At 53.1% G+C, this 23,296-nt stretch overlaps 1 protein-coding gene across 1 annotated transcript in view; it reads right to left on the bottom strand.

Annotated features, from left to right (window-relative positions):
• Window positions 1–23,296, bottom strand: part of Kiaa0556 (KIAA0556 ortholog) — a 116,467-nt gene that overhangs the window by 68,331 nt on the left and 24,840 nt on the right. The window contains exon 3 of the mRNA XM_013011138.1: window positions 5,166–5,242. Coding sequence (XP_012866592.1) covers window positions 5,166–5,242 — 77 coding nt within the window. The remainder of the gene's footprint in view (window positions 1–5,165; window positions 5,243–23,296) is intronic.

The following is a 23,296-nucleotide window of genomic DNA, read 5'->3' as shown; positions in this document are numbered from 1 at the left end:
CACACACACACACACACACACACACACACACACACACACACACACACACACACCACGCCGGGCACCAGTGGCTCACGCCTGTAATCCTAGCTATTCAGGAGGCTGAAATCTGAGGATCATGGTTCAAAGCCAGCCCGGGCAGGAAAAGTCTGTGAGACTCTTATCTCCAATAAACCACTCAGAAAACTGTAAATGGCGCTGTGGTAGAGTGCTAGCTCAGGGAGAGCGCCCAGGCCCAGAGTTCAAGCCCCATGACTGACGAAAAAAAAGACCTCCCCCACCCCAGAAAGAGGAGGGATTGCTTGTGAGCACTTGGTGAGGGGCCGGGCAGGAAGGGTTGAAATGCAAAGGTAGGGTAAGTGCATGTGTATGGGCCCAGGGCGGAAGGTGACGGAGGAAGAAAGGAAATGTGTTGGGAGGGGAGGCAGGGCTGCCCAGGTTGAGTTTCTTGGTTTATTTTTGATTGTTTGCTTCCTGGGTGAGACATCCATCTACTGCACAATCGTGGCAGGAACATTTATTATACACACTGCTTATCTCTTTGCCAGCGTTGGGAGCCTGCGAGATGCCGGATTGTTGAACAACAACAGAAAACACAAGTAACTAAGAGACCGTTTTCAGGCGCGAGCCAAGCTCAGGGGATGCTCTGGGGGGCGGGGAAGCCTGAGAAACCTGCTCAGCTGGGCAGCCAGCCTGCCTCAACTTCCCCTCCCAGAGATTGCCCAGCCTCCAGACATTTGAGGTGCGGGGCTGGTGCTGTGTGTGGATGCAAAGGTGGACTTAGGCGAGTGATAGATGCGGAGGTAATTACTCAGACTGTGAAAGGAATTGCTAGAGGAACTCCCGCAGGGGAGCACCTCCGGGTGCATTCTGGTGGAGGGGATCTGCAACGCCTCCGCTTAGTTCCAGCACTGTCTGAGACTGATGCCCACATGCGGCCCGGGGCCCTGTATGCGCTTGCTGGCTGTCCCGCCTCCTTAGTCATGATGCTGTGATTTATCTGTTCCTCCGCCCTCCTTCTCCCATTGGAATCTGAGCCATAGACTAAAGGCATCACCTGGCCACGGGCCCGACGAGGAGCGCTGTGTCCCTGCCTCGGAACAAGGTGGCCGAACAGGGACAGGGATGGGTCCCCTATCATCCACAGGCAGCTCAGTTACCTGAGTTCCCATGCTGACCCCAGAGATCACCTGCGCCCAGCTCTCAGGGCTCAGCGGGGAGCAGGGCTGGTGGGTGAGAGGGTCTGGGAAACACCTCCTTCCTCCTCTGGGCCATCAGAGCAGGGACCAGCGTGAGGAGGTACCGAGCACAAAGGAGGGGTTCAACTGTGGGACGGTGGCATGAAGGGGCAGCCATGCTGTGGGAGCTGTGTGGCTTCTCCACCTTTGGCTACTTAAGGGTCTACCCCACCAGGGCCTCTGTTTGTCCTGGGAGGGGCGGGGCTGGCAGGAGGAGGGGCATGTGGCACAGGGGTGGCCCACTGTGCCTTCAGGGGCCTGTGTCAGTTTGTCACGGTTGTCCAGCACCCAAGGAGAGGGCGAAGGGCGTGGCGGTGGCTGCCCCCTGGACCTCCAGGCTGTGGGGCCGGGGCCTGCAGCGCGTGTCTTCTCAGTGGTCGCCCTGGAAGGACGGCTGCTCAGGCCGGGCTGGCGCTGGGTGGAGGGGGACTGGGTACTGTGGATTCTGCTATTCCCCCAGCATGTGTGAATCTAGCAGTCCTTGAGCCCCTGGCAGACCCATTTCCTCTTCTGTGAAAGGAGGCTGGGATTGCCTGCACTGGACGGAACATGGCACTGGTCTTCCCTCCCTCCCTCCTTCCCTCCCCTTCCTTCCCTCTCCTTCCTTCCTTCCTTCCTTCCCTCCTTCCTTCCTTCCTTCCTTCCTTCCTTCCTTCCTTCCTTCCTTCCTTCCTTCCTTCCTTCCTTCCCTCCTTCCTTCCTTCCTCTCTCCCTCCCACCATCTCATCTTGGGGTGGTGGGTCCCCTTCTCTGTTCCTCCATGGCCCTTTCTCAAGGACTGAATGACAATGTGGTGACAGTCTGTGTCATCCTCCCCCCACACACACCCCATCACGCAGCGGCTCTCTCATCTCTCCAGTCCGGCCACGTTGCCTGCTCCTCTGATCACTCCTCGGGAGTGATTACATCTTGCGTGGGCCCAGTGACCAGAATCACTAAGAGTCAGTCTGGCTGGACGAGGCTCGGCAGCCCCTCCCCGGCCTCGGCACAGGGCAGCCTCGGGCCTCTTCTGCTAGAGCTATGGGGCCTCAGGCTCAGCCTGCCATACCCAATGGGTCCAAACGCAGCTGCTGAGGCTGTGGGGGGTCCCCCAGGAGCAGTGACATTTGGGGGACTGAATCCACGGCTCAGTTGGGGGGAGGCAGTTCTGTGTCAGTCCCCAGACCGAGGGAGGGGCTGGCCCAGGATGGGGACAAAAGGGAGGACCCGGGAGCCTGCCTCAGCGCTTGGGCTAGGATTCAGAAGGCAGTGGGCTCTCCTTTGAGGGGAAGCTGGAAGGAGGGACTTCCTTTGACTGCCTCAGCCACAGTGGGAGACGCACACACCTGAGAGCAACTCTCACAGGAAAACAGAGGGAAGAGATGGAGAAGGACTGATTTTAGTGACAGAACTTAAATACCTAGATCCAGCCATGCCTGAAGCCAGATTATATGAGTATCATGTTGGGTTCCTTTCTCTTCTGCCTCTCTCTCTCTCTCTCTCTCTCTCTCTCTCTGTCTCTCTCTCTCTCTCTCTCATGAGACTGGCCATGGTACCCAGAGCCTCTTGAATGTGAGGCCAAGCACTCTACCGCTAAGCCACATCCATGAGCTGGTAGAGTTCCCAGTAAGTCCCCATCACCTAGGGTTTCTGTCCCTTAAAACCAAAAGAACACTAAGCAATTGCCCATGTCTTCCCAGTGCAGTCTTTCCCTTTGTGTTAAAAGTAACAAAAAGTAGTCAGGAGGCTGAGATCTAAGAACCATGGGTCAAAGCCAGCTGGGCAGGAAAGTCATCCATGGGACTCTGATCTCCAATGAGCCACCAGAAAGACCAAAGAGGAGCTGTGGCTCAAGTGGTAGAGCACCATCCTTGTATAAAAAAAACTAAGAGACAGTATCCAGGCCTTGAGTTCAAGCCAAAGGACTGGTGTGCATGCGTGCACGCACACACACACACACACACACACACACACACAGAAATATTTCATGCCACTGCACCTGGTATATGACTGGCATGCTACAAAAGACCCGACTTTTCCAAAACAAGGGGACCAACATTCCTCACAGGCCTCTAGGTAAGGAATTTCTCTCGCATTCTCCTCTCTCATTTCTCCCCATCTGTGGGCTCCGTCTTGGTACAGCGCCCCTCCCCCTCCCCTCCACAACTGACGGCAACTCAGTTTTGATATATTTTTAATTGCCTTGGTGCTAGATAACCTTGTCTCTGGAAATCCTCATATATGCCATCAGCCGGTACCGCTTGGATCGCACGCGTATCGATCGCCCGATTAATGAGAAACAATTTGCTCGTAAGGAGCCGTGACACTCTCCCCCCTGACAAGTCGCATGGAGATATTAAACAATCATCCAGGTGTTCGATGGCGCCATCAGCCTGCCAGCAATCGAATAAAAACATCCCCTTCCCCCGCTCCCCCTGCCCCCCGCGTTAATAAGGGTAAAAGCTCGCAGTGGGTCTAATGGGCTGGAGCTTTCGGGGATGGCTACTTTGATGGTCAGGAGCCAGGAGCCCCTGGGAAGTTGAGCACTGAGGAGGGGGCCTGGCCTGGTGCTTCTGGCTCGTTCTAGAGAGGGAAGGAGAGAGACCCCAAAGCTCTCCACTGAGACAGAAGACAGCCCATAGCAGTGTTTGAAAACCCAGCCATCAAGATCCCCCCCTACCTCCCACCCCCCTGCAGTGTGCGCACCAGGCAAGGGCTGCATCTATCTACTCCCAAGGTCAGGGTGACCTTCCCCTGGGTGGCCAGCAAACCCCACCCACCCCTCCGCCCACAGATGGAAGCGAGGACCAAATATCAGGGCCCAGCCCCCTCCCCAGCATGGCACACCTGCTTTGCAGAGATGCAGGGTTCTTCTGTCTGCCTTGGGCTTGAATTTGAATTCATTACCAATGTTTTCAAACTCACAAATCCACACTTCTAGCTTCCCTGTGAGACCCTGGGGATTGGCGGGGGGGGGGGGGGGGGGGTGTGAGGGGGCACGCCACAAACAAATGCAAGCTAGTTTGAACAGACATAGGAGGATAGGAAAATTCCAGGTGCCCTCTGTCCCCCGAGGCGGCTCTCTTCCCGGCCAGGCCCCTCCAGGCTTGAGTTTGCAAATGCAGCTTAGTGCAAGACTCCGGCCTGAAGAAAAAACCACAATGGAATTGGCAATGAGCTTGCTCAGACTGCTGAGGAATCCAACCCGGGCCTCAACGCTGGCCCCTCTCAAATCACACTGATGGCTCCACACTGCCCCAATGTAGCCCTCCAGAGGCCCAAGCAGCCCTACCCAACCTTCCAGTGACGCCCTGCCCAGGTGCAGACCCAAGTGTAATCGAACTCCACTCAGCATCTCTTGGCATGAAGATACTCAGGAGGCTCTGAGGATCGAGGTTCAAAGCCAGCCTGGGCAGGAAAATCCGTGAGACTCTTATCTCCAATAAACCACCAGAAAACCGCAAGTGGTGGTGTGGCTCCAGTGGTAGAGCGCTATCCTTGAGCTGAAGAGTTGAGGGACAGCACCCAGGCCCAGAGTTCAAGCCCCATGACTGACAAAAAAAAAACAATATTCAATGGGCTGGGTGCCAGTGGCCCACACCTGTAAGCCTAGCTACTCAGGAAGCTGAGATCTAGGGATCACAATTCCAAACCAGTCCAGAGGACTCTTATTGCCAATGAACCACAAGAAAGCCGGAAGTGGAGCTGTGGCTCAAGTGGTAGAACACCAGCCTTGAGTGAAAAAGCTCAGGGAGCAACGCCCAGGCCCTAGCACCGACACAAAAAGTAAATAAATAAAGATCCAATTTCACCAATGGATGGAGAACTAGGAGCAGAAAACACACTCTCTCCATTCCTCCGTGCATCAAAGCCTCCGTGCTGTTAATAAATGCAAGCAGATATTTATTTCTCTAATAACAAGGGCTGGGGGGGAGGGCTTCCTCTTACCGGTTTCTCTGCTGAAGCAATATTAAATACTCATCGTGTTTCTCATCAAAGTCTGTCACCATGTCCTTAGAGTACTCCTGCAATGAAGAAACAGAGTGGTGTGACAGCCGATCGCGGGAAGGCCTCTCTGAGAGCCAGGCGCCTGACTCACTGACACGGGAGGTCAGGAGGCGGAGGCCAACCTTGACGAAGGCCCGGTTGCCCGGGTGCATCCCTCTGGCGACCCAGCACCCCAGAGACTGTCTGTGGCCCACTGGGGTTTGGAGACGCTGGGCTTTGCTGCTCCAGGAGAGGTAGATCCCCAGCCTCGCTGCTGCTCTGGCCTCCCGTGGCTTGCAAGGGATCTGGGCCTCCATGAATGGCTCAGCGTTTGTTAATTATGGCTGGGCTTCGGAAGCAGAGGCACCCAGAGCCGGCTGTTCTAAAGCAGACCCCAGGGGTGCAGGTCCATTATAACCAACGCGGTCCTCACAGATCACATGACCCCAGGAGCGGAGGCCCTTGGGGGGTGACGCTGGGGAAGCCACTCTGCATCTCCTCTTCTGTGCAGGGCTCTGCACTGCCTCTGGGGCTCCATCAGCCCCACCATGCAGCTCCTCTGCTGCCTGCTGAGTCCCTCGAGTGACCCTTGGGCCACAGGAACTCAGCTTGGAAGCCGGATTTACACGGTGCTTTCCTGAGGCCAGGCGATGCATTGGTTTGTGGGGTGAAGAGGACTCAGGTGAGCCCTGGAGTTCGCACATTCTCTGGGGGAAAGAGCTGGCCTTTCCCACTGAAGGACTGGAGCAGAGGAGCTAGGGCTTGAACCTGCCTGGAATGAGGCTGCTGTTCCCAGATGGGTAGAGTGGGTTCCTGGCCACCAGTCCACTTGCTGGATACCCCTGTGCCTGTATTAAGCAGACAACTGAGCTGTTGCTTTAGAAGTCTCCACTGAGCCTCTGACCTCTGTGGCCAAACGCATAACCTGACCCTCAGAGGTAACGCCTATTACAAGTGATTGGTTTCATGGAAACACAATGAACGTATAATAAATTGCACACATTTCAAGTGGTACATGCGCAGACCGGGAAAACAATGACTGCAAACCCACATACTCCTTAGGGCCCACCTCCTAAAATAAAAACCGAAGCTGGGAGCCAGTGGCTCACACCTGTAACCTAGCTACTCAGGAGACTTGAGATGCAGAAGATCGGGGTTTGAAACCATCCCGGGCAGAAATGTCCATGAGATTCCATCTCTAAACATCTAGCAAAAAGCTGGCTAGAAGTGGGTCCCCAGTAGTAGAGCACCAGCTGAGCACATGCAAGGTTTTGAGTTCAAGTCCCCATATAGCCACAAAACAAACTGAGTTAATGTTTTGCAATTTACTGTTTGCTAAATAACTTTTTTTTTTTTTTGCCAAGGAATAGATCAGAGATACACAGCCCCTGGTCCTGGGTCACAACTCACAGCAAGTTAAAGATCTAGGACATCTGAGACAGAAATGCGATTGGAAAAGAGTCTGAACAATCACCATGGAGAAAAGAGAAGAACACTCTCCATCCCTTTCTTCTTTTCACTTTTCCAGTACCAGCATTTGAACTCAAGGCTTGATGCTAGCTTGGTCCTCTATCACTTGAGTCATGCCTCTAACCCAGCCTTTTGCTGGTTTTTTTCCGATCTTAGGGCTTGAACTCAGGGCTTGGGCTCTATCCCCTGAGCCTCTCTGTACTCAAGGCTAGTACTCTACCACTTGAACCACAGCGTCACTTGCAGCTTTTTCTGTGTATGTGGTACTGAGGAATCGAACCCAGGGCTTCATGCATGCTAAGCAAGCACTCTACCACTAAGCCACCTTCCCAGCCTTTGCTGGTTACTTTGAAGGAGTCGTGAGGACTTTTCTGCCTACGCTGACTATGAACTGGATCCTTTGGATCTCAGCCTCCTGAGTAGTGAGGACTTACACGCGTGAGCAACCAGAGCCCAGCTAGCCCTTCTTGCTAGGGAATCTAGCCAGCAGTAAGAAAGGATGAGATGATAGAATTATATAAAAGTGTTTTAAGAAAAAATAGATCAACAATAGCTAGCCCTACTCTTTTATTTCTCTGGCTTCCCGATCATCCCACAGAAGCTCACTAGCTCCCTGGGAACAGGGGGACAGAGGCCTGACTCCCTTGACAGCCGTCCTTGGGAGAGTTAGCGTACAGGCTACCAGCTCCGGGGAGCGTCCTCCGTTCCTCCCAGGGCAACAGCACAGGGACCTGCGGAGCGTTTCCGTAGCATTTCCATATACATTATTTGCTTTTGATCTTCACAGCAGCTCGTGGGCTGGTGATTATTATCCCATTTAAGATACAAGGAAACGCAGCCCAGGTATCTTTGCCTGGGCTCCACGGCGATTTTACATAACTATTTTGAAATATTAAGGTGACCGTTGATATATTATGCTAGGGAATGAAACATTTCATGGCACTTTGAGAAGATATATGGACTTCAAAGAAATTGAAGTTTGTGCAAGGTCGCGCTGGCTGTCGCCTCCCATCCTCGGGAGAATGCGTCACGCTACCAGGAGGCAGCGTCGCCAGGAAGACCGGAGCAAGGTCATGAGGCAACCTTGCCCCTCCTTGGATTCCAATGGGATCTGCACATCAATCATCCAGAAACGGTGATGGCTCACGCCTGTCATCCCAGCTCCTCAGGAGACTGAGATGTGAGGATCGTGGTTCAAAGCCAGCCCAGGTAAGAAGGTCCAGTGAAACTTTCATCTCCAATAAACCACCAAAAAAGCCAGAAGTGGAGCTGTGGCTCAAAGTGGTAGAGCACTGACCTTGAGCCCAAAAGCTCAAAGGCACTGTCCAGCCTCTCAGTGCAAGCCCCAGGACTGGCCCCAAAACAAAAACAAACAAAAGTGAGCTCTGGTGTCTCATGTCCTAGGAGGCTGAGATGTGAGGATCTCAGTTTGAAGTCAGCTCAGGCAGAAAAGTCCCTGTAAGCCGGGCACCAGTGTCTCATGCCTGTAATCCTAGCTACTCAGGAGGCTGAGATCTGAGGATGGCGGATCAAAGCCAGCCTGGGCAGGAAAGTCCCTGAGACTCTTACCTCCAATAAACCACCAGAAAACCAGAAGTGGCAGTGTGGCTCAAGTGGTTGAGTGCTTGCCTTGAGCTGAAGAGCCCAGAGTTCAAGACCCACGACCAACAACAACAACAAGAAGTCCCTGCAAGACTCTTATCTGCAATTAATCACCAGAAAACTGGATGTAGCACTGTGGCTCAAAGTGGTAGAGCTCTAGCCTTGAGCAAAACAGCTCAGGGACAGCACCCAGGCCCTGAGTTCAAGTCCCACGACATGGTGAGATGTAGGCTTGGCCTCTCTAGAACCAGGAGGACTGGTTTGTATCTCAGCTCCTGGCTGAGGCCCGTGGAGCACTGTTGAAATGAGGGGGCCTCTCTCCCCAGGGGCTCTCAACCCTCCCCACCCAGAGCCTGAGCTGGGAACCTGCACAGCGAGCCCAGGCCTGGCTCTGAGCCACACCCTTGACTCTTCTTGTATCTCCCAGGTGGACTTCAGGTCCCCGCAGCTTTGGTTTGGAAGTGGTTTGTCGTCTGCAAAATTCATGTTGGCTTAGAGTGCAGAGCGGGGAACGCTTTGCTCTTGAGGGATTTTTGGAGTGATCCTTGCAGGCGTGAAGGATGTCTGGGTTGGTATCCCTGGGCTGGACTAATTACAGCCACCGTGGGTCAGCTTTGGTCTCCTCCCACGTGCCCCACTGCCCTGCCTCTTCCCAAAATGTGACTCATGACACTCCAGGCCCAAACTTGCCACCATGCTTGTGGACTTCTGGGGACCCAGTCTCCCAAGGGCCAAAGAAGCAACTTATTTTTTTTTTTTAATTGACAAATTACCCAGGCTCGGGCCTGCTGTGACAGTCACAGGAAACAGACTGAGGTGAGGTTAAATGTGGATGGGACACAGTAACCAGCAGGGAGGACCAAGCCTCTCCCCAGCCCGCCCTGAGGACCACGCTCCTCCCTTAGCGGGGGGGGGGGGGGGGGAGGGAGGGGAAGGGGGGGGACACACAGCTCCTCTCCCTGCAGCCTCACTCACATCCCTGAGACTGGAGCTCAGTCTCCACACAGTCTTCGCTTACCCCCGACCCCCAACACAGCAGCGGTTCATTCTGGAAAGCCTGCAATTAGTATTAAATTATATACGCCACAGTGTGCTCCGGGCTATCATTAGGGGCTATGTTGTTAGCACTTAACTACATAGCTAGGGCTCACTAATTAACTGCGGATTGGGAGCTGTGCGGGTGAGCCCCTGAACTCTGTTTACCACCTGTGGGCCTCAGTTTCCCCATCTGTGAAAAGGGAAGGTGAAGAAGGTGATTGGGGAAAGGGGGTGAGAATCCTCCCAAGTGCCTGCTGTGTGGCTAGCCCCTTCTACGCTTGCTTGGCTTCACCAGTCGCTCTGCCCCGGGCCAGGGGGAGGGGGAGAGGACCTGCGGATATCAACTTAGCTGGGCTGGAATCGGAAGAAAAGACAAAGAAGGCGGGTCCCGTGGCTCACGCCTGTCATCCTAGCTACTCAGGAGGCTGAGGCAGGAGGCTCATGGCTCAAAGCCAGCCTGGACAGGAAAGTCCATGAGACTCTTATCTCCGAAAAGCCAGAAGTGGAGCAGGAAGCTCAAGTGGTAGAGTGCCAGCCTTGAGCCTTGTCAGGGACACTGCGCATGCCCTGAGCCCAAGCCCCAGCACAGGCATAAAAACTATTTAATTAATTGAAAATCCAGATGCTGACCACAGCGCCCTCAGCCGTCACCCCCCGTGCCGCCCAGCTCTGCCTCTGACCAAGGGACATTTTATGAGTATCAAGCACATGCTTGTTCCGGGTCTCAGGGATTCCGTGTGTCTTGTTCTCGATTTCCAAAGTAACCCCAGGTTCTGGGAGCATTACCCCATCTTCTGGGGAGAAACTGAGGCAGCACAAGACTGAAACCAACTGCCTGAGGACCACCAAGCCTGCAGGGATGGACAGACAGGGGACATCTCCCTTGCTCCTGTCAGCTCACAGTCTAGCTCTTTTATTCTGGTCACAGCACCTGGATTTCCCTTTGAGAAAGCACCTCTCCCCTCTCCCTCCATCCATGTGGTGTGGGTATGGTGATGCATGCGGGTAATCCCAGGTACTCCACTCGGGAGGTGGGAAGCAAGAAGATCACAGTCTGAGAATGAGCCTGCGAAAAGTTAGTAAGAGACTCTATTGGAAAAAAAAAACTAAAGGCAAAAGGACAGGGGGCATGGCTCAAATGGCAGAGCACCCACTTAGGAAGTGAAAGGACCAAAGTTCAATCTCTAGCACCATTGGAAAAAAAGGGAGGGAGGGAGGGAGGGAAGAAGGAAGGAAGGAAGGAAGGAGGGAGAGAGGGAGGGAGGGAGGGAGGAAGGAAGGAAGGAAGGGGGAGGGAGAGAGAGAGGGAGGGAGGAAGGAAGGAAGGAAAGGTGTTTTCCTACATTGCTGGATTGTGCTGGCACAGCACTAGAAAGATAATCTGAGCTCGACCAACAGGGACTGGCAACATCCCTGTTCCTCTTCCCCTGAATTTCCAAGAGCTACCAAAGGAAAGAAGAAGTTTCTTCACACACCAAGCAAGAAGTACGTTTTTATCACCTCACTGGGCTCCTGGACTGTGCGTGTCCTTACACGATGTCGCATGGAGGATTCTACCCAACAGTGACACATGCACAGGCAGAAGGCTTGAGAGCAGTGAGGGCCAGACCAAACAGAAGCCAGACCCTTTAACAGTAATTAGCCCCTGGATCCGGCCATGCCTAAAACCAGTTTCATCTTGTATTTTTTTTTCAGTTGCATGAACAATATACCTCTGTCTACAGAGCCAATCTGAACTCTGCGTGGTGTGTGCAGTTTCCAGCTAAGTTGGAGATAACTTAGCAAAGAGCTAACGCTCAGCTCTGTTTGAATCCAAAGTCTTCCAAGTCCAAAGACTCAGATAAGCAGCTAATAGAGAAAATAAGTGATACTTTAATAGCCTGTGTGTGTATAGTGGTGCCAGAAAACAAAGTCAAGTTGTTGCACACACCTGGCAAATGTACTGTTACACCCAAGCTCCCCAATGAATACTTTTTTTTTTTTTTTGTCTATTGTGGAGTTGAACTCAAGGCCTGGGCACTGCTCCTGAGCTGTTTTGTTCAAGGCTAGCACTCTACCACTTTGAGGCACAGCTCCGCTTCCTGTTTTCTGGAGGTTAATTAGAGATAAGAGTCTCGTGGACTTCCCTGCCTGAGCTGGCCTTGAACTGTGATCCTTCGATCTCAGCCTCCTGAGTAGTCAGGATGACAGGCGTGAGCCACCAGCTCCCAGCTCCAAAGGACATCCTTTTTTCTTTTCTTTTCTGTAATACTGGGGTTTGAACTCCGAGCACCTGCTTGAACTCAAGCACAAGGCTCTATCACCTGACCCACACCCACAAACCCCTCAAATAAGTGTTCTCATACCCACAATAAAGACAACCCACGGTATCTTATTCTTCCTTCAAAACCCAGCTAGCTGAGTGCAAGCTCTGCTGTTTGTGCAGTGATTCCATGCATTCCAGTGCTGGGTGCTAAGTCTTTTGTGCATATGGGATGAGGGCAGAAAGACAGTTGAGAGCCGACTCCCCACGCATTTGCTAACATCCCAGACAGACTCTCATCTTCAAAAGACAAACGACCAACGCTATATTCAAAGTTCACATACTGCAAACCGAAGCCAAGCAATGCAGGACTTAATGCAATGCTGAGACTGCCCCCTAGAGGCCAAGCGGCGCACAGCAACCGCTGCAGAAGCAACTGGGCTTCTCATGCCCAGGATCCTGGGCAGGCGCAAAAGCAAAGCGTTAAGTGTGGGCACACGCCAGGTGACCAAGGGGGTGGAGTGGATTATTTCCCAAAAGTATGAAGCTTTCAAGGCCGCCTTGCACGCTGCTGCTTCCAGCAGTGACTCTGGCCCACACTTGGTTTCAGGGTTTGCAAACTCTGCCCAGAGCCAGCGCTTTCTCCTGAATTCCAAGCACCGCCTGTCTTTACAAACCCTTGGATTTTTCTTTTCCTTCCTTCCTTTCTTTCTCTCCTTCTCTCCTCTTCCTTCTTTCCTTCCTTCCTGCCTTTCTTCCTTCCTTCCTTCTTCCCTTCCTTCCTCTCTTTCTCTCTTTCTCTTTCTTTCCTTTCTTTTCTTTCTGCCAGTCCTGTGGCTTAAACTCAGAGTCTAGGCACTGTCCCTTGAGCTTCTTTTGCTCAAGGCTAGCACTCTACCACTTGAGCCACAGCACCACTTCTGGCTTTTTTTTTTTCTCCTGTGTATGTGGTACTGAGGAATGGAACCCAGGGCTTCATGCATGCTAGGCAAGCACTCTACCACTAGGCCACATTCCCAGCCCATGTCCTTGGATTTTTCAAGGCATGCTTCATTGGGGGAAAAAAATTAGGATTGCCTTTCATTCTCAGAAAAGTCTTCTTGTCAAAGGGCCACATGCATTCTAAAGGACCTTCTAGGCTGGCAAATGCAAAAGGCTTTTTAGAATCTTGAAAGCTGGGCACTAATAGCTCACGCCTGCCATCCTAGGAGATCTAAGGATCATAGTTCAAAGCCAGACTAGGCATCAAAGTCCCTGAGAGTCTTATCTCCAATTAAACCCAATAAAAATTATAAAAAAAAGAACAACAAAACTAGAAGTGAATCTGTGGCTCCAATAGAAGAGTACTAGCCTTAAGCAGAAAAGCTCAGGAAAGCACCCAGGCCCTGAGTTCAAACCTTAGTAGAGAGTGAACTGTCTCAGTGGGGAGGGCTGGGCTGGGCAGGGGGGAGGGAGAAGAGGAGGGGGCTGAAAGCCCTGTGTGGCCAGGCAAGCCAGAGGAAGCACATGGCTGATCTGGGAGCCTGGCACACACTGTGATGCATTTTGTGCTACATGAATTCTATCTCAATAAAAATGCTGGAAGGAATGGGATGATAAAAAGCAAGCACTATATAAATATAACAGGCGTGGAAGGCTGGCGCGATGTAACACTTGCTCTGTAAAGGTTAGCGGCCATACGATGCTCACTGGGACATTTTGCTGCTGGAATTTGCATTCGGAGCTGACCCCAGCTCCCTGAACTAAGCCGGAAGCCGCTTGGCATCTAAGAAGGAGAAAGATGGCCTAACTTTTCCTTCTTTGATGTTGAGGATGGAATCCAGGCCTGGCACACAGCTGGGCCTGTGCCCAGCCATGGGCGCCATATCCCCGGCCCATGGTGGGGGGGGGGATGCTAAGCCAGCCTGTCTCCAGGGGGAACAGCTGGTGTCGATTCCAGCGAGTCTCCCAAGCGGAGTGGCTTTCACACTCTCCGAACAGGCAGCCGGCCGACGACAATCACAACCTGGGTTGTGCACCAACCCCTGAAAGCACAGTCAAGGGAGACAGGCCTTAAAGAATGGTGGCGGGCTGGTGGTAGGAGGAAGGATCTGGAACGTCGGGAAATAAGGGCCCTGGCAGTGGTCCACTGAGATCAAAACAGCGGTTCTATGTCACCTCCGGGGACTCTATTAATGCGGATGACGTCAGGCTGGTGGGGAGCTTAGGACAAACACGGAGGACCGGGAGCCGTGACCTTTGTGCTGCTCCGTCTGCAGGAGGGAGGAAGGGACAGGGGGCTGCCCCCCATAGTCCATGTCTTCTCCAAATGTATGTCCACAACAGCTGTCAAGTGCCATTGCTCACGCCTGTAATCTTGGCCACTCAGGAGGCTGAGAGCTGAGGATCACAGTTCCAACACAACCAGGACGGGAATGTCTGTGAGACTCTTATCTCCAATAAACTACACACACACACACATACACAAAGGCCAGCAGTGGATTTGTGGCTCAAGTGGTAGAGCACTAGCCTTGTGCAAAAATAAATAAAGTACAGCGGCACCCAGGCTCTGGGTTCAAGCCTCAAGACAGGCACCAAAAATAAACAATTGGAGCAAAAAGGGCTGGGGGTGTGGCTCAAGTGGGAAAGCCCCTACCTAGCAAGTGAGAGGCTCTAAGTTCTTTTTTTTTTTTTTTCCGGTCAGTTATGGGGCTTGAACTCTGGGCTTGGGCGCTGTCCCTGAGATCTTCAGCTCAAGGTGAGTGCTGTACCGCTTGAGCCACAGCTCCACTTCTGGTTTTCTGGTGGTTTATTGGAGATAGGAGTCTCACGGACTTTCCTGCCGGGGCTGGCTTTGAACTGTGATCCTCAGATCTCAGCCTCCTGAGCAGCAGCTAGGATTACAGGCTCTAAGTTCAAAACCCAGTACTGCCAAAAGAGGAGAGGAGGAGGAGGAGAGGGCGGTATAAGGAAAGGTCTGGAAAGGTACAGCCAGCTAGGCTTCTCCAGCAGCAACAGTTACTCCAGGAAGCCACGCTGGGGCTCCCGGAGGGAGCGGATTGGTGAAAAGGGTTTAGCCTTATCCAGAAGGCTAAAAATAGTTTTTAATTTGTAAGGAAGTGGCTCTCCTGGATTGCTTGCGTAGCCAATCACCCTCCCTCCTCCAGAGAGGTGGAAAGCGCCAAGGTTCCTGGTTCCAGGCCCCCTCGGCTTTCCCCGGCACTCCTACCTGACTTCAGCCCCCACCAGGACTTCTCCAGCTTCCAGCACATTCCTCACACTTCCCGGCTTCATCACTGACAAACTTTCCCTCCTTTCTTGGTCCCCCCCTCTCCCACTTACACCCAATATCCAACCCAGCAACAAAGTTCCTCACCTCATTGCTCTTCCAAACCCAGCCCATCACCTCTACCAAAGTCTGCGACGCCCCTGCGCCCTCCCCCTTCCCCCCCCCCACCATCGCTCACCACATAATAGATGCATTATTCTGTGTGTGTATGTACTGCTACTCAGACTTGAACTCGGGGCCAGGGCACTATCCCTGAACGTCATAATTTATTTTTTTGCTCAAGACTAGCACTCTGCTACTTGAGTCACAGCTCTGCTTCTGGCTTTTTGGTGGTTCATGGAGATAAGAGTCTCGCAGACTTTCCTGCCCAGGCTGGTTTCGAACTGTGACCCTCAGCTCTCAGCTTCCTAAATAGCTAGGATCACAGGTGTGCCGGCTGAGGTGCACGCTTTCCTTCCTACTTCTTCTCCCTTGAAGGGAAGTGTCCAAGCCCCTAGGAGCGGCCCCAGGCCTGGACTCCTCTGTCCTGGGTCACCCCCCGCCCCCCGCCTTGCTGCCCACTCCCAGCGCTCTGCATAGCTTCTTCTCACGCGAGTCCAGGGGTCTTCCCGAGTTCCTGCACTCTGCCACCCCTGCAGGCCTCGACCACCAGCACCCACACTCCATGGGGGTGACGTTCGGTCTGTCAGTCCTTGGTGGGGACTAGGGGCTGGCACACAGCAGGCAGGTGACAAGCCCAGTGAGTGACGGCAGCCAGCCACGCCCACAGGCCTCTCTCCCCCACGGGTGCCCCTGGTTTCTCAGGCCCCCACCCTGGCCAGGCTTCCGTGTCACCTGCTCCGGAGTCCTGGCCGGTGGGCTCTGGCCCCGTCCCTGTCCCCCTGACCCCCTCCCCTTTCCCACTGTCCCTGCTGGTCTCTCCATCAGGGGCGGGCTGTGGGCTGGCCTTTACTGTCCCTGTTTGCCAGTTAAGGATGCTGAGGCAGAGTCCTCCAACTCAAAGTGGCAGAGCTGGCACCCGTGCCCGGCTGGCCTGGACCCCAGGTCTGTCCTCGAAGCTACGAGGGCAGAAGTCAGGGAACTCCAGGCATCATCTGCAGGGGTTGTCAAGGACATAGGAACCCAATGGAGACCCCTGGAGGGGTGGGGGGAGGGGGAGAGGTCCTCATGACATCAGAGGCCGTGTCCCTGCCACCCCAAGCAAAGCAGGGTGGGACAGACAGCCCCCACCCCACCTCTCTCTCCGTCCTCTCCTCCTCTCTCCTCTCCCCTCTGTCTCCTCCGTTTCACTATGAGTCTAGAATGCCTAGCACTGCAGACACTTCTGTCTCTACTTCCTGAGGCTGACGCGGCCGGCCTGGTCCTGCTCTTGAAAGCAGGATGTGAGTCTGGGGTGGAGCACGTTCTGCCAGGTGAAAGTAGGGCAGCTGGCTGGTCGCATGTGAGCAGGCTACAGAAGCCGGAAACTAGCAAGACAGACAAGGAAGAGCCTTCATCTGGTTCTTGGTTTTTGAGACAGGCTTGCTGTGGGGCCCAGACAGGCCTGGAACTCACGCTCCTCCTGCCTCAGCCTTCCCAGTGTTGGGATTACAGGCGTGCACCACCACATCCGCCCCCTTCATCTGTTCTTGGCCCTGGGTGGCATCCTGGCTCGTGGCTCTGGAGAAGCAGCTCCCTCCCCTAGTCAGAGCCTTGAGCTGAAGTGACACAGGCGCCCTTCTGCTGCTGAGCTTATTTACTTCTTTCGCCAAGTCCTAATCTGTGCAGTGGCGCTATAAAAAAATAAAAGTAGTATGTGAAAAATGCTTACCGCAGCGCCTGGCCCATGGTAAATAACACCCTCGCATAGTGGCTGATACTTTTATGATAATCCAGCCACAGGATAGGCGAGTGTGGGAAGTGGACATATCAGCACCACCCCACCCCCATCTCTTCCTCTCTGCCTGAGCTGGCATGCTGTGGGGTCAGTCTAGTCTCCATCCCTGGCCACAATTTTGTCAGTGGCTATTAAGAAGTTGTCTCTGATGTCTGTGAATGACATTGAGATGGGGGACACACACACACACACACACACACACACACACAAACTGGTGACGGAACCTAGGTTGAGAACTATTTTGACAGGCTAAAGATGGACCAGGGAAAGCCTGGTAGAATGTAACAAGCCAAGGTAATAATGGAGGGGCACTGGGGAAGGGGTACGCGGTCACAGGGGGTGCCTGTCTGGATAAACCTCTCCCTGGGTGGAGGAACCTTCACTAGCTCCCGAAACCCCTGTCTCCTCTGCCTGAGAAAAACCAAGGGAAGCCTGTAGGCTAGCACCCAAAATCTCTGCAAATAACAGGGAGCTCTGTGTGTGTGTGTGCGTGTGTGTGTGTGTGAAAAGAGGTGGTTTAAAGGCATTTTCTAGGCAGGCAAGTTAAATGCTTTCGCCATTCTTTACAAAGTGAGCTCTTCAGCCAAGCACACCGTCAAGAGTGGACTGTTCAAACCTCCACTCCACTACAAAAGATGAAACCCATTACCACGCAGGCTTGCCCAGAGGTGAAGAACAGGGCCTGGAGATGACCTGCTTGGGGCCACTTGCCTGGGGACACTCAGCCAGAATCAGGACTTCTGGAGCCCCCGCCAAGGTCCAGGATCCTCCAAGATTGAGTGGGATGGTTCAGCCTCCCTCCCCCACACATACACTCCACCCCCACCACACTGAATCCCCAGGCCCAGAGAAAGTCAAGAGATACTCGCTGCAATCTAGCACTGCTCCAGGTACTGTAATACACCACCACCTCCAAAGAGGGCGCTGTGGAGCCCACTGAGAGGGCCAGGGTGGGTCCAGGGGCACCTGGCTTGTGGGGAGGGGGGAGAGGGGAAGGGGCAGATCTGATGTCTCAAAGCCCTTTAGGGCACAGGAGAGATGAAGCTCCTCAGAGCTCAGGAGCCCCATGTCCCCGAGGGCTGGGAATGCTGGTCACCAGTGTGGACACTTAGGGTGTTGTGCTGGGTGAATTCTCTGCCATCTTCCTTTTTTTTAAAAAAAAAAGCATGGTATGATAAATTTGCCTTCTAATGATTTTTGAGTAAACCACAATGACCACAATTTCAAAGTCATTAATAATTCATGACCAGGGGGCCATAAACACTATATAATCTCTACAGGCAGGAACCATGAATACTTGTTAGAGACGACCTGAGAATATTTTTACCAGCTGAACTGAAAGTATTTACTGACTTCCAGCCGAGACCAGCACAGTTAGATTTTTCAGAAATGACTGTTAACCCTTCCCGTGCCTGGAAGTGCTTTCCCTCTCTCTCTCAAGTCCTTAGGCCTTGACCTGGGGATATATGATTGGGGTCTGGTGAGGTAGGGGAAGAAGGACCTTTGGTGCTGGGCAGGTTGGTCACTAGTTAGATCTGTCTGTCTGTCTGTCTGTCTGTCTCTCTCTCTCTCTCTGAGTACTGGGGCTTGTACTCAGGGCCTGGGCACTGTCCTTTAACTTTTTTTTTTGGGTCCGGTCGTGGGGCCTGAACTCTGGGCCTGGGCGCTGTCCCTCAGCTCTTCAGCTCAAGGCTAGCACTCTACCACTAGAGCCGGGGCGCCACTTCCGACTTTTTTCTTTTTTTGCTTATGTGGTGCTGAGGAATCGAACCCAGGGCCTCAAGCATGCAAGGCAAGCGCTCTACCACTGAGCCACCTTCCCAGCCCACTGTCCTTTAACTTTTTATACTCAAGGCTGGCCCTCTACCACTTGAGCCACAGCTCCATTCCTGGCTTTTTGGTAGTTAATTGCAGATAAGAGTCTCATGGAGGGGCTGGGAAGGTGGCTCAGTGGTAGAGCGCTTGCCTTGCAGGCATGAGGCCCTGGGTTCAATTCCTCAGCACCACATAAGCCAAAAGAAAAAAAGCCGGAAGTGGCGCTGTGGCTCAAGTGGTAGAGCACTAGCCTTGAGCTGAAGAGCTGAGGGACAGCGCCCAGGCCCAGAGTTCAGGCTCCACGACCGGACCACCCCCCCCCCAAAAAAAAAGAGTCTCATGGACTTTCCTGCCTGGGTTGGCTTCAAACTTTGGATCCTCAAGTCTCAGCTTCCTGAGTAACTAGGATTACAGGTATGAGCCACAATGTCCAGTTGAGCGAGACTTCTCTACTTCTCTACTTACTTATTGGGGCTTGAACTGAGGGCCTAGATGCAGTTCCTGAAGGTTTTTGTTTTTATTTTTTGTTTTTGGGGTTTTTTTAGCTGAAGGCTAGTAGTTAATTGGAGATAAGAGTTGCCTGGATTTTGTCTTCCCCCGAGGACTTCAAACCACAGTTCCTCAGATCTCAGCTTTGCCAGTGGCTAGGATTACAAGCGGGAGCTACCAGACCTATTTAAGGCGAGGGAAGCACCGTTTCCCACAGCACCCTGGTGTCCGGCCCCACCCTCGCTCTGACATTAGTGGTTTGGACGGACGGAGCTGTTAGGAGAATTGTAACTCGGGGGGTTGAGGCTGTTGCTGGGCACCTGCTTCTATCAGGCAGGTGGGAGGCCCGGGGTGGTAAACTGGGGTGTCCCATCTAAAGGAGACAGCTACACCAACAACAGCTCTGCTTGCTGCTGCCTCATAGGGACAAGGACCGTTCTGTAGTTCTTGTCCTCAGAGAAGCCGGAAGCCCCTTTATGGACAGACTGTTGAAGATGTGTAACAGGGTGTGGACTAGACACAACTTCTTTGGGACTTAATGTCATCAAACAAGCTCTTGGGGCGCAGCACCCTACCCTGGCTCTGTCATCAGTTTCTCCCTCCTCCCCCCAGGGAGGAGCTTGCACAACCTCAACAGGGAAAAGCAGCAGAATGCAGGTCTAGTCAGCTCTGAAACCAGACCTCTGGTCTGTCCCCTGCCTTTCGTGGTGACACAGCCCGGTCTATACCTGACATCCTGTGTACAGCGCACAGTGCCAGCAAGAGAGATGTCAACAGGTGAGGGAGCCATGCCAGACAGAGGAGGAGAAGCAGTGAGGGGAGAAGGAGAAGGGGAGGGGGAGGGGGCGAGGGGGGGGGATCTGGGCAGCTTCCTTTGTTTTTCTAACCAAACCGAAGCCTGTAGGGAAAGCCTGTCTCAGAGGGCCTGCAGCCATCTTAAACATCTTTCAGGATTAACCCTGGGTATGGAGATAAACAGCTTTGCCCTTTGTTTTCCTGCTCCAAGCACTTTTTAGAAGAGGAATGATCTGAAATGCTCTCAGGCAACTGGCACTAAGGGAGTAGCTGGCAATGTGGAAATTAGGAGTCGTGTTGTCAAGGAGAGCCAGCCAGAGAGAGAGAGAGAGAGAGAGAGAGAGAGGAGAGAAACAGAGACAGAGAGACACAGAGACAGAGAGAGACAGGAGACAGGGAAAGAGAGAGAGGGAGACAGAGCACGCGCTTAACTCCTTCTTCATAACCTTGCTTTATGGTTTATTACTGTCTTTCTTTCCTTCCTTATTTCCTTTCTTCCTTTTTTCTCTTTCTCTCCCTCCTTCTTTCTTTCTTTTTTTTTATGCCAGTATTAGGGTTTAAATTCAAGGTGTGCATTTACTCAAATTGCTTGTTCATGGCTGGCACTCTACCATTTAAGACATGCCTCCAACCAGGTTTTTTGCAGGATGTTTTGGAGATAGAATCTCATGGACTTTGTTGCCCAGGCTGGCTTCAATCCTGGAGTTGGGAATGCGGCCTACTGGCAGAGTGCTTGCCTAGCATGCATGAAGCCCTGGGTTCCATTCCTCAGAACCACATACACAGAAAAAAGCCGGAAGTGGTGCTGTGGCTCAAGTAGTAGGGTGCTAGCCTTGAGCAAACGAAGCTCAGGGACAGTGCTCAGGCCCTGAGTTCAAGCCCCAGGACTGGCAAAAAACAAAAACAAACCCACCATCTTCCAGATCTCAGCCTAAGTAGTGAGAATTATAGCCATGAGCCACCACCAGTGCCTGGGGAATTTATTTTATTTCTGAGTTAACTTTTGAACATGGATAGGTGGATGCTGCTATTTTGTGTCCTAGCTTGGGGTGGGTGGACACAACAGGGTCCAGGCCTGGATGCTTCTCTCTGCCCTTGGTCCTTTATCCCAGGAAGGAGGCCTGGGCTCACCCTTACTCCAGTCCCCTGCCTCCGTACAGGAAGACAGACCCCCGCTTTTGCCTCCAGAAAAGTTCCTTCTAGCCCGGCACTAGTAGCACACACCTGTCATCCTAGCTACTCAGGAGGCTGAGATCTGAGGATCATGGTTCAAAGCCAGCCCGGGCAGGAAAGCCTATGAGACTCTTCTCGCCAATAAACCACCAGAAAACCGGAAGTGGCGCTGTAGCTCAAGTGGTAGAACGCTTCCCTTGAGCTGAAGAGCTCAGGTGCAGCACCCAAGCCCCATGATCGACAAAAAAAAAAAAGTCCCTTCTAGAAGGAACTGCCATCTCCACCTAGTCTGCCCCCTCAGACCACCCGAGCCAAGCATGCCACAGCATGCCAGCCCTCATCCTAGGTAGATGGATGGAAACAGGAGGAAATTCAAACTGGCTGTGTGTCCAGCTGAGAAAGGAGACTAGAGGACAGGGTGACCATCACAGCCTAGCACCCAGGCCCAGCAGAGCACCCCCCCCTCCCATACTCTAAGCCGAGCTGCAGAGAGCCCCTCCAGGAAATGAGCTAAGGGATGGGAGAGAGAGAGCAGTCATGAGGCCATCTGGCCCAGCCTGGCCTGGGAAATGCCCTTTGTTACTTGGCAATTCACTGTGTCAGTGTGGAAGCCGTGACGCCCTGGTGGGCACCTGCAAGGAGCCACGTGCTTTCATTCGCCAGCCCCCACCCGCTACCCAGTTATGACTCCACATTAACCTCCCCTGGGGGTGGGGTGTGGTCAGAGGACCCCGTGGTCACGTCTGGCCTCTGCTGTCACTTCTCAGCTCTCCTACTGAGAACAAGCTGTTTTCTTGGCCTAGAAAAAGTGACTCCTCATTCTTCAAAGGACACCTGCCCTAACCAGCTCCTTCCTTCTTCCTTTTCTTTCCTCTTTTTTTATTTTGTCTCCCCCCTCCCCCCCCCCCGTCCTAGAGCTTGAACTCCGGCCCTAGGCTCTGTCCCTCAGCCTCCCCGTGCTCAAAGCTAGCGCTCTACCACGTGAGCTACAGCGCCACTTGCAGCTTTTTCTCTGTGGTACTGAGGAATGGAGCCCAGGGCTTCATGCATGCCAGGTAAGCACTCTACCACTAAACCACATCCCCAGCCCCCCTCGTTCCTTTTCTACCTTTCTTCTCTCCTCCCTACCCCCACTCCCTCTTTCCCTTTTTTTTTCTTTGTTTTCAACTGGTCTCCCTATGTAGCCCAGATTAGCCTCAAACTTATGAGCTCTTACCTTGGTCTTCTGATTGCTGGGATTACAGGCATGCACCACCATGCACCTGGCTTGCAACGTTACTCTTGATACTGCTAGTGGAGTTGACTGACCTGCACCTTGCTTCCTGAGTCCATCTGTAAGGGCACTTCTCATGCTGTCCCAATGAGTTATAGCACCCAGAGTTCTCCCAGCCTTGCAGTCCCCGGAACACCTGGCCTTGCTCTCCCTTGGTGCTCAGCACAGATCAATGCACACCATGGGGTAGGTTTCAAGAATGGCTACAGCATTTTGAAGCTGTTCCCACCCATCAAGACGTGAGGGCAGCCGGGCGCCGGTAGCTCACACCTGTAATCCCAGCTACTCAAGAGGCTGAGACCTGAGGATCAAGGTTCAAAGCCAGCCCGGGCAGCAAAGTCCATGAGTGTGTTTTGTTTTTTTTCCCCTCAGTCGTAGGGCTTGAACTCTGGGCCTGGGCGCTGTCCCTGAGCTCTTCAGCTCAAGGCGAGCTCTCTACCACTTGAGCCATAGCGCCACTTCCAGTTTTCTGGTGGTTTATTGGAGATAAGGGTCTCACAGACTTTCCTGTCTGGGCTGGCTTTTAACTGCGATCCTCAGATCTCAGCCTCCTGGGTAGCTAGGATTACAGGCGTGAGCCACCAGCACCCGGCTTCCAAGAGGTTCATATCTCCAATTAACTAGCAAAAATCCGGAAGTGGAGCTGTGGCTTAAGTGGTAGCATCCAGCCTTGAGCAAAAAAAAGCTAAGGGACAGTGCCCAAGCTCTAAATTCAAGCCCTAGGACTAGCACATGCACATGCACACACACACACACACACACACACACACACACACACACACACACACTGTGAGGTTTTGTACTGGGCATAGGACTAGCATATGCACACACACACACACACACACACACACACACACACACACACACACTCTGTGAGGTCTTGTACTGGGCATGGTGGCACATACCTGCCACCCCAGCCCTCAGGAGGAGGAGGCGGGAGGAATGCAAGTTCGGGGCCAGCCTTACCTATAAGTCCCTACTGCCACAAAAACCAACAACAACCAAGAAACAAAAAGCCTTCTCCAAAACAAGTCCTGCCTACTGCCCTCCA

This window comes from Dipodomys ordii, unplaced genomic scaffold (genome assembly GCF_000151885.1).
Source record: "Dipodomys ordii isolate 6190 unplaced genomic scaffold, Dord_2.0 Scaffold14, whole genome shotgun sequence".
Taxonomy (NCBI): Eukaryota; Metazoa; Chordata; class Mammalia; order Rodentia; family Heteromyidae; genus Dipodomys; species Dipodomys ordii.
This window is presented reverse-complemented; position numbering and strand designations above follow the sequence as displayed.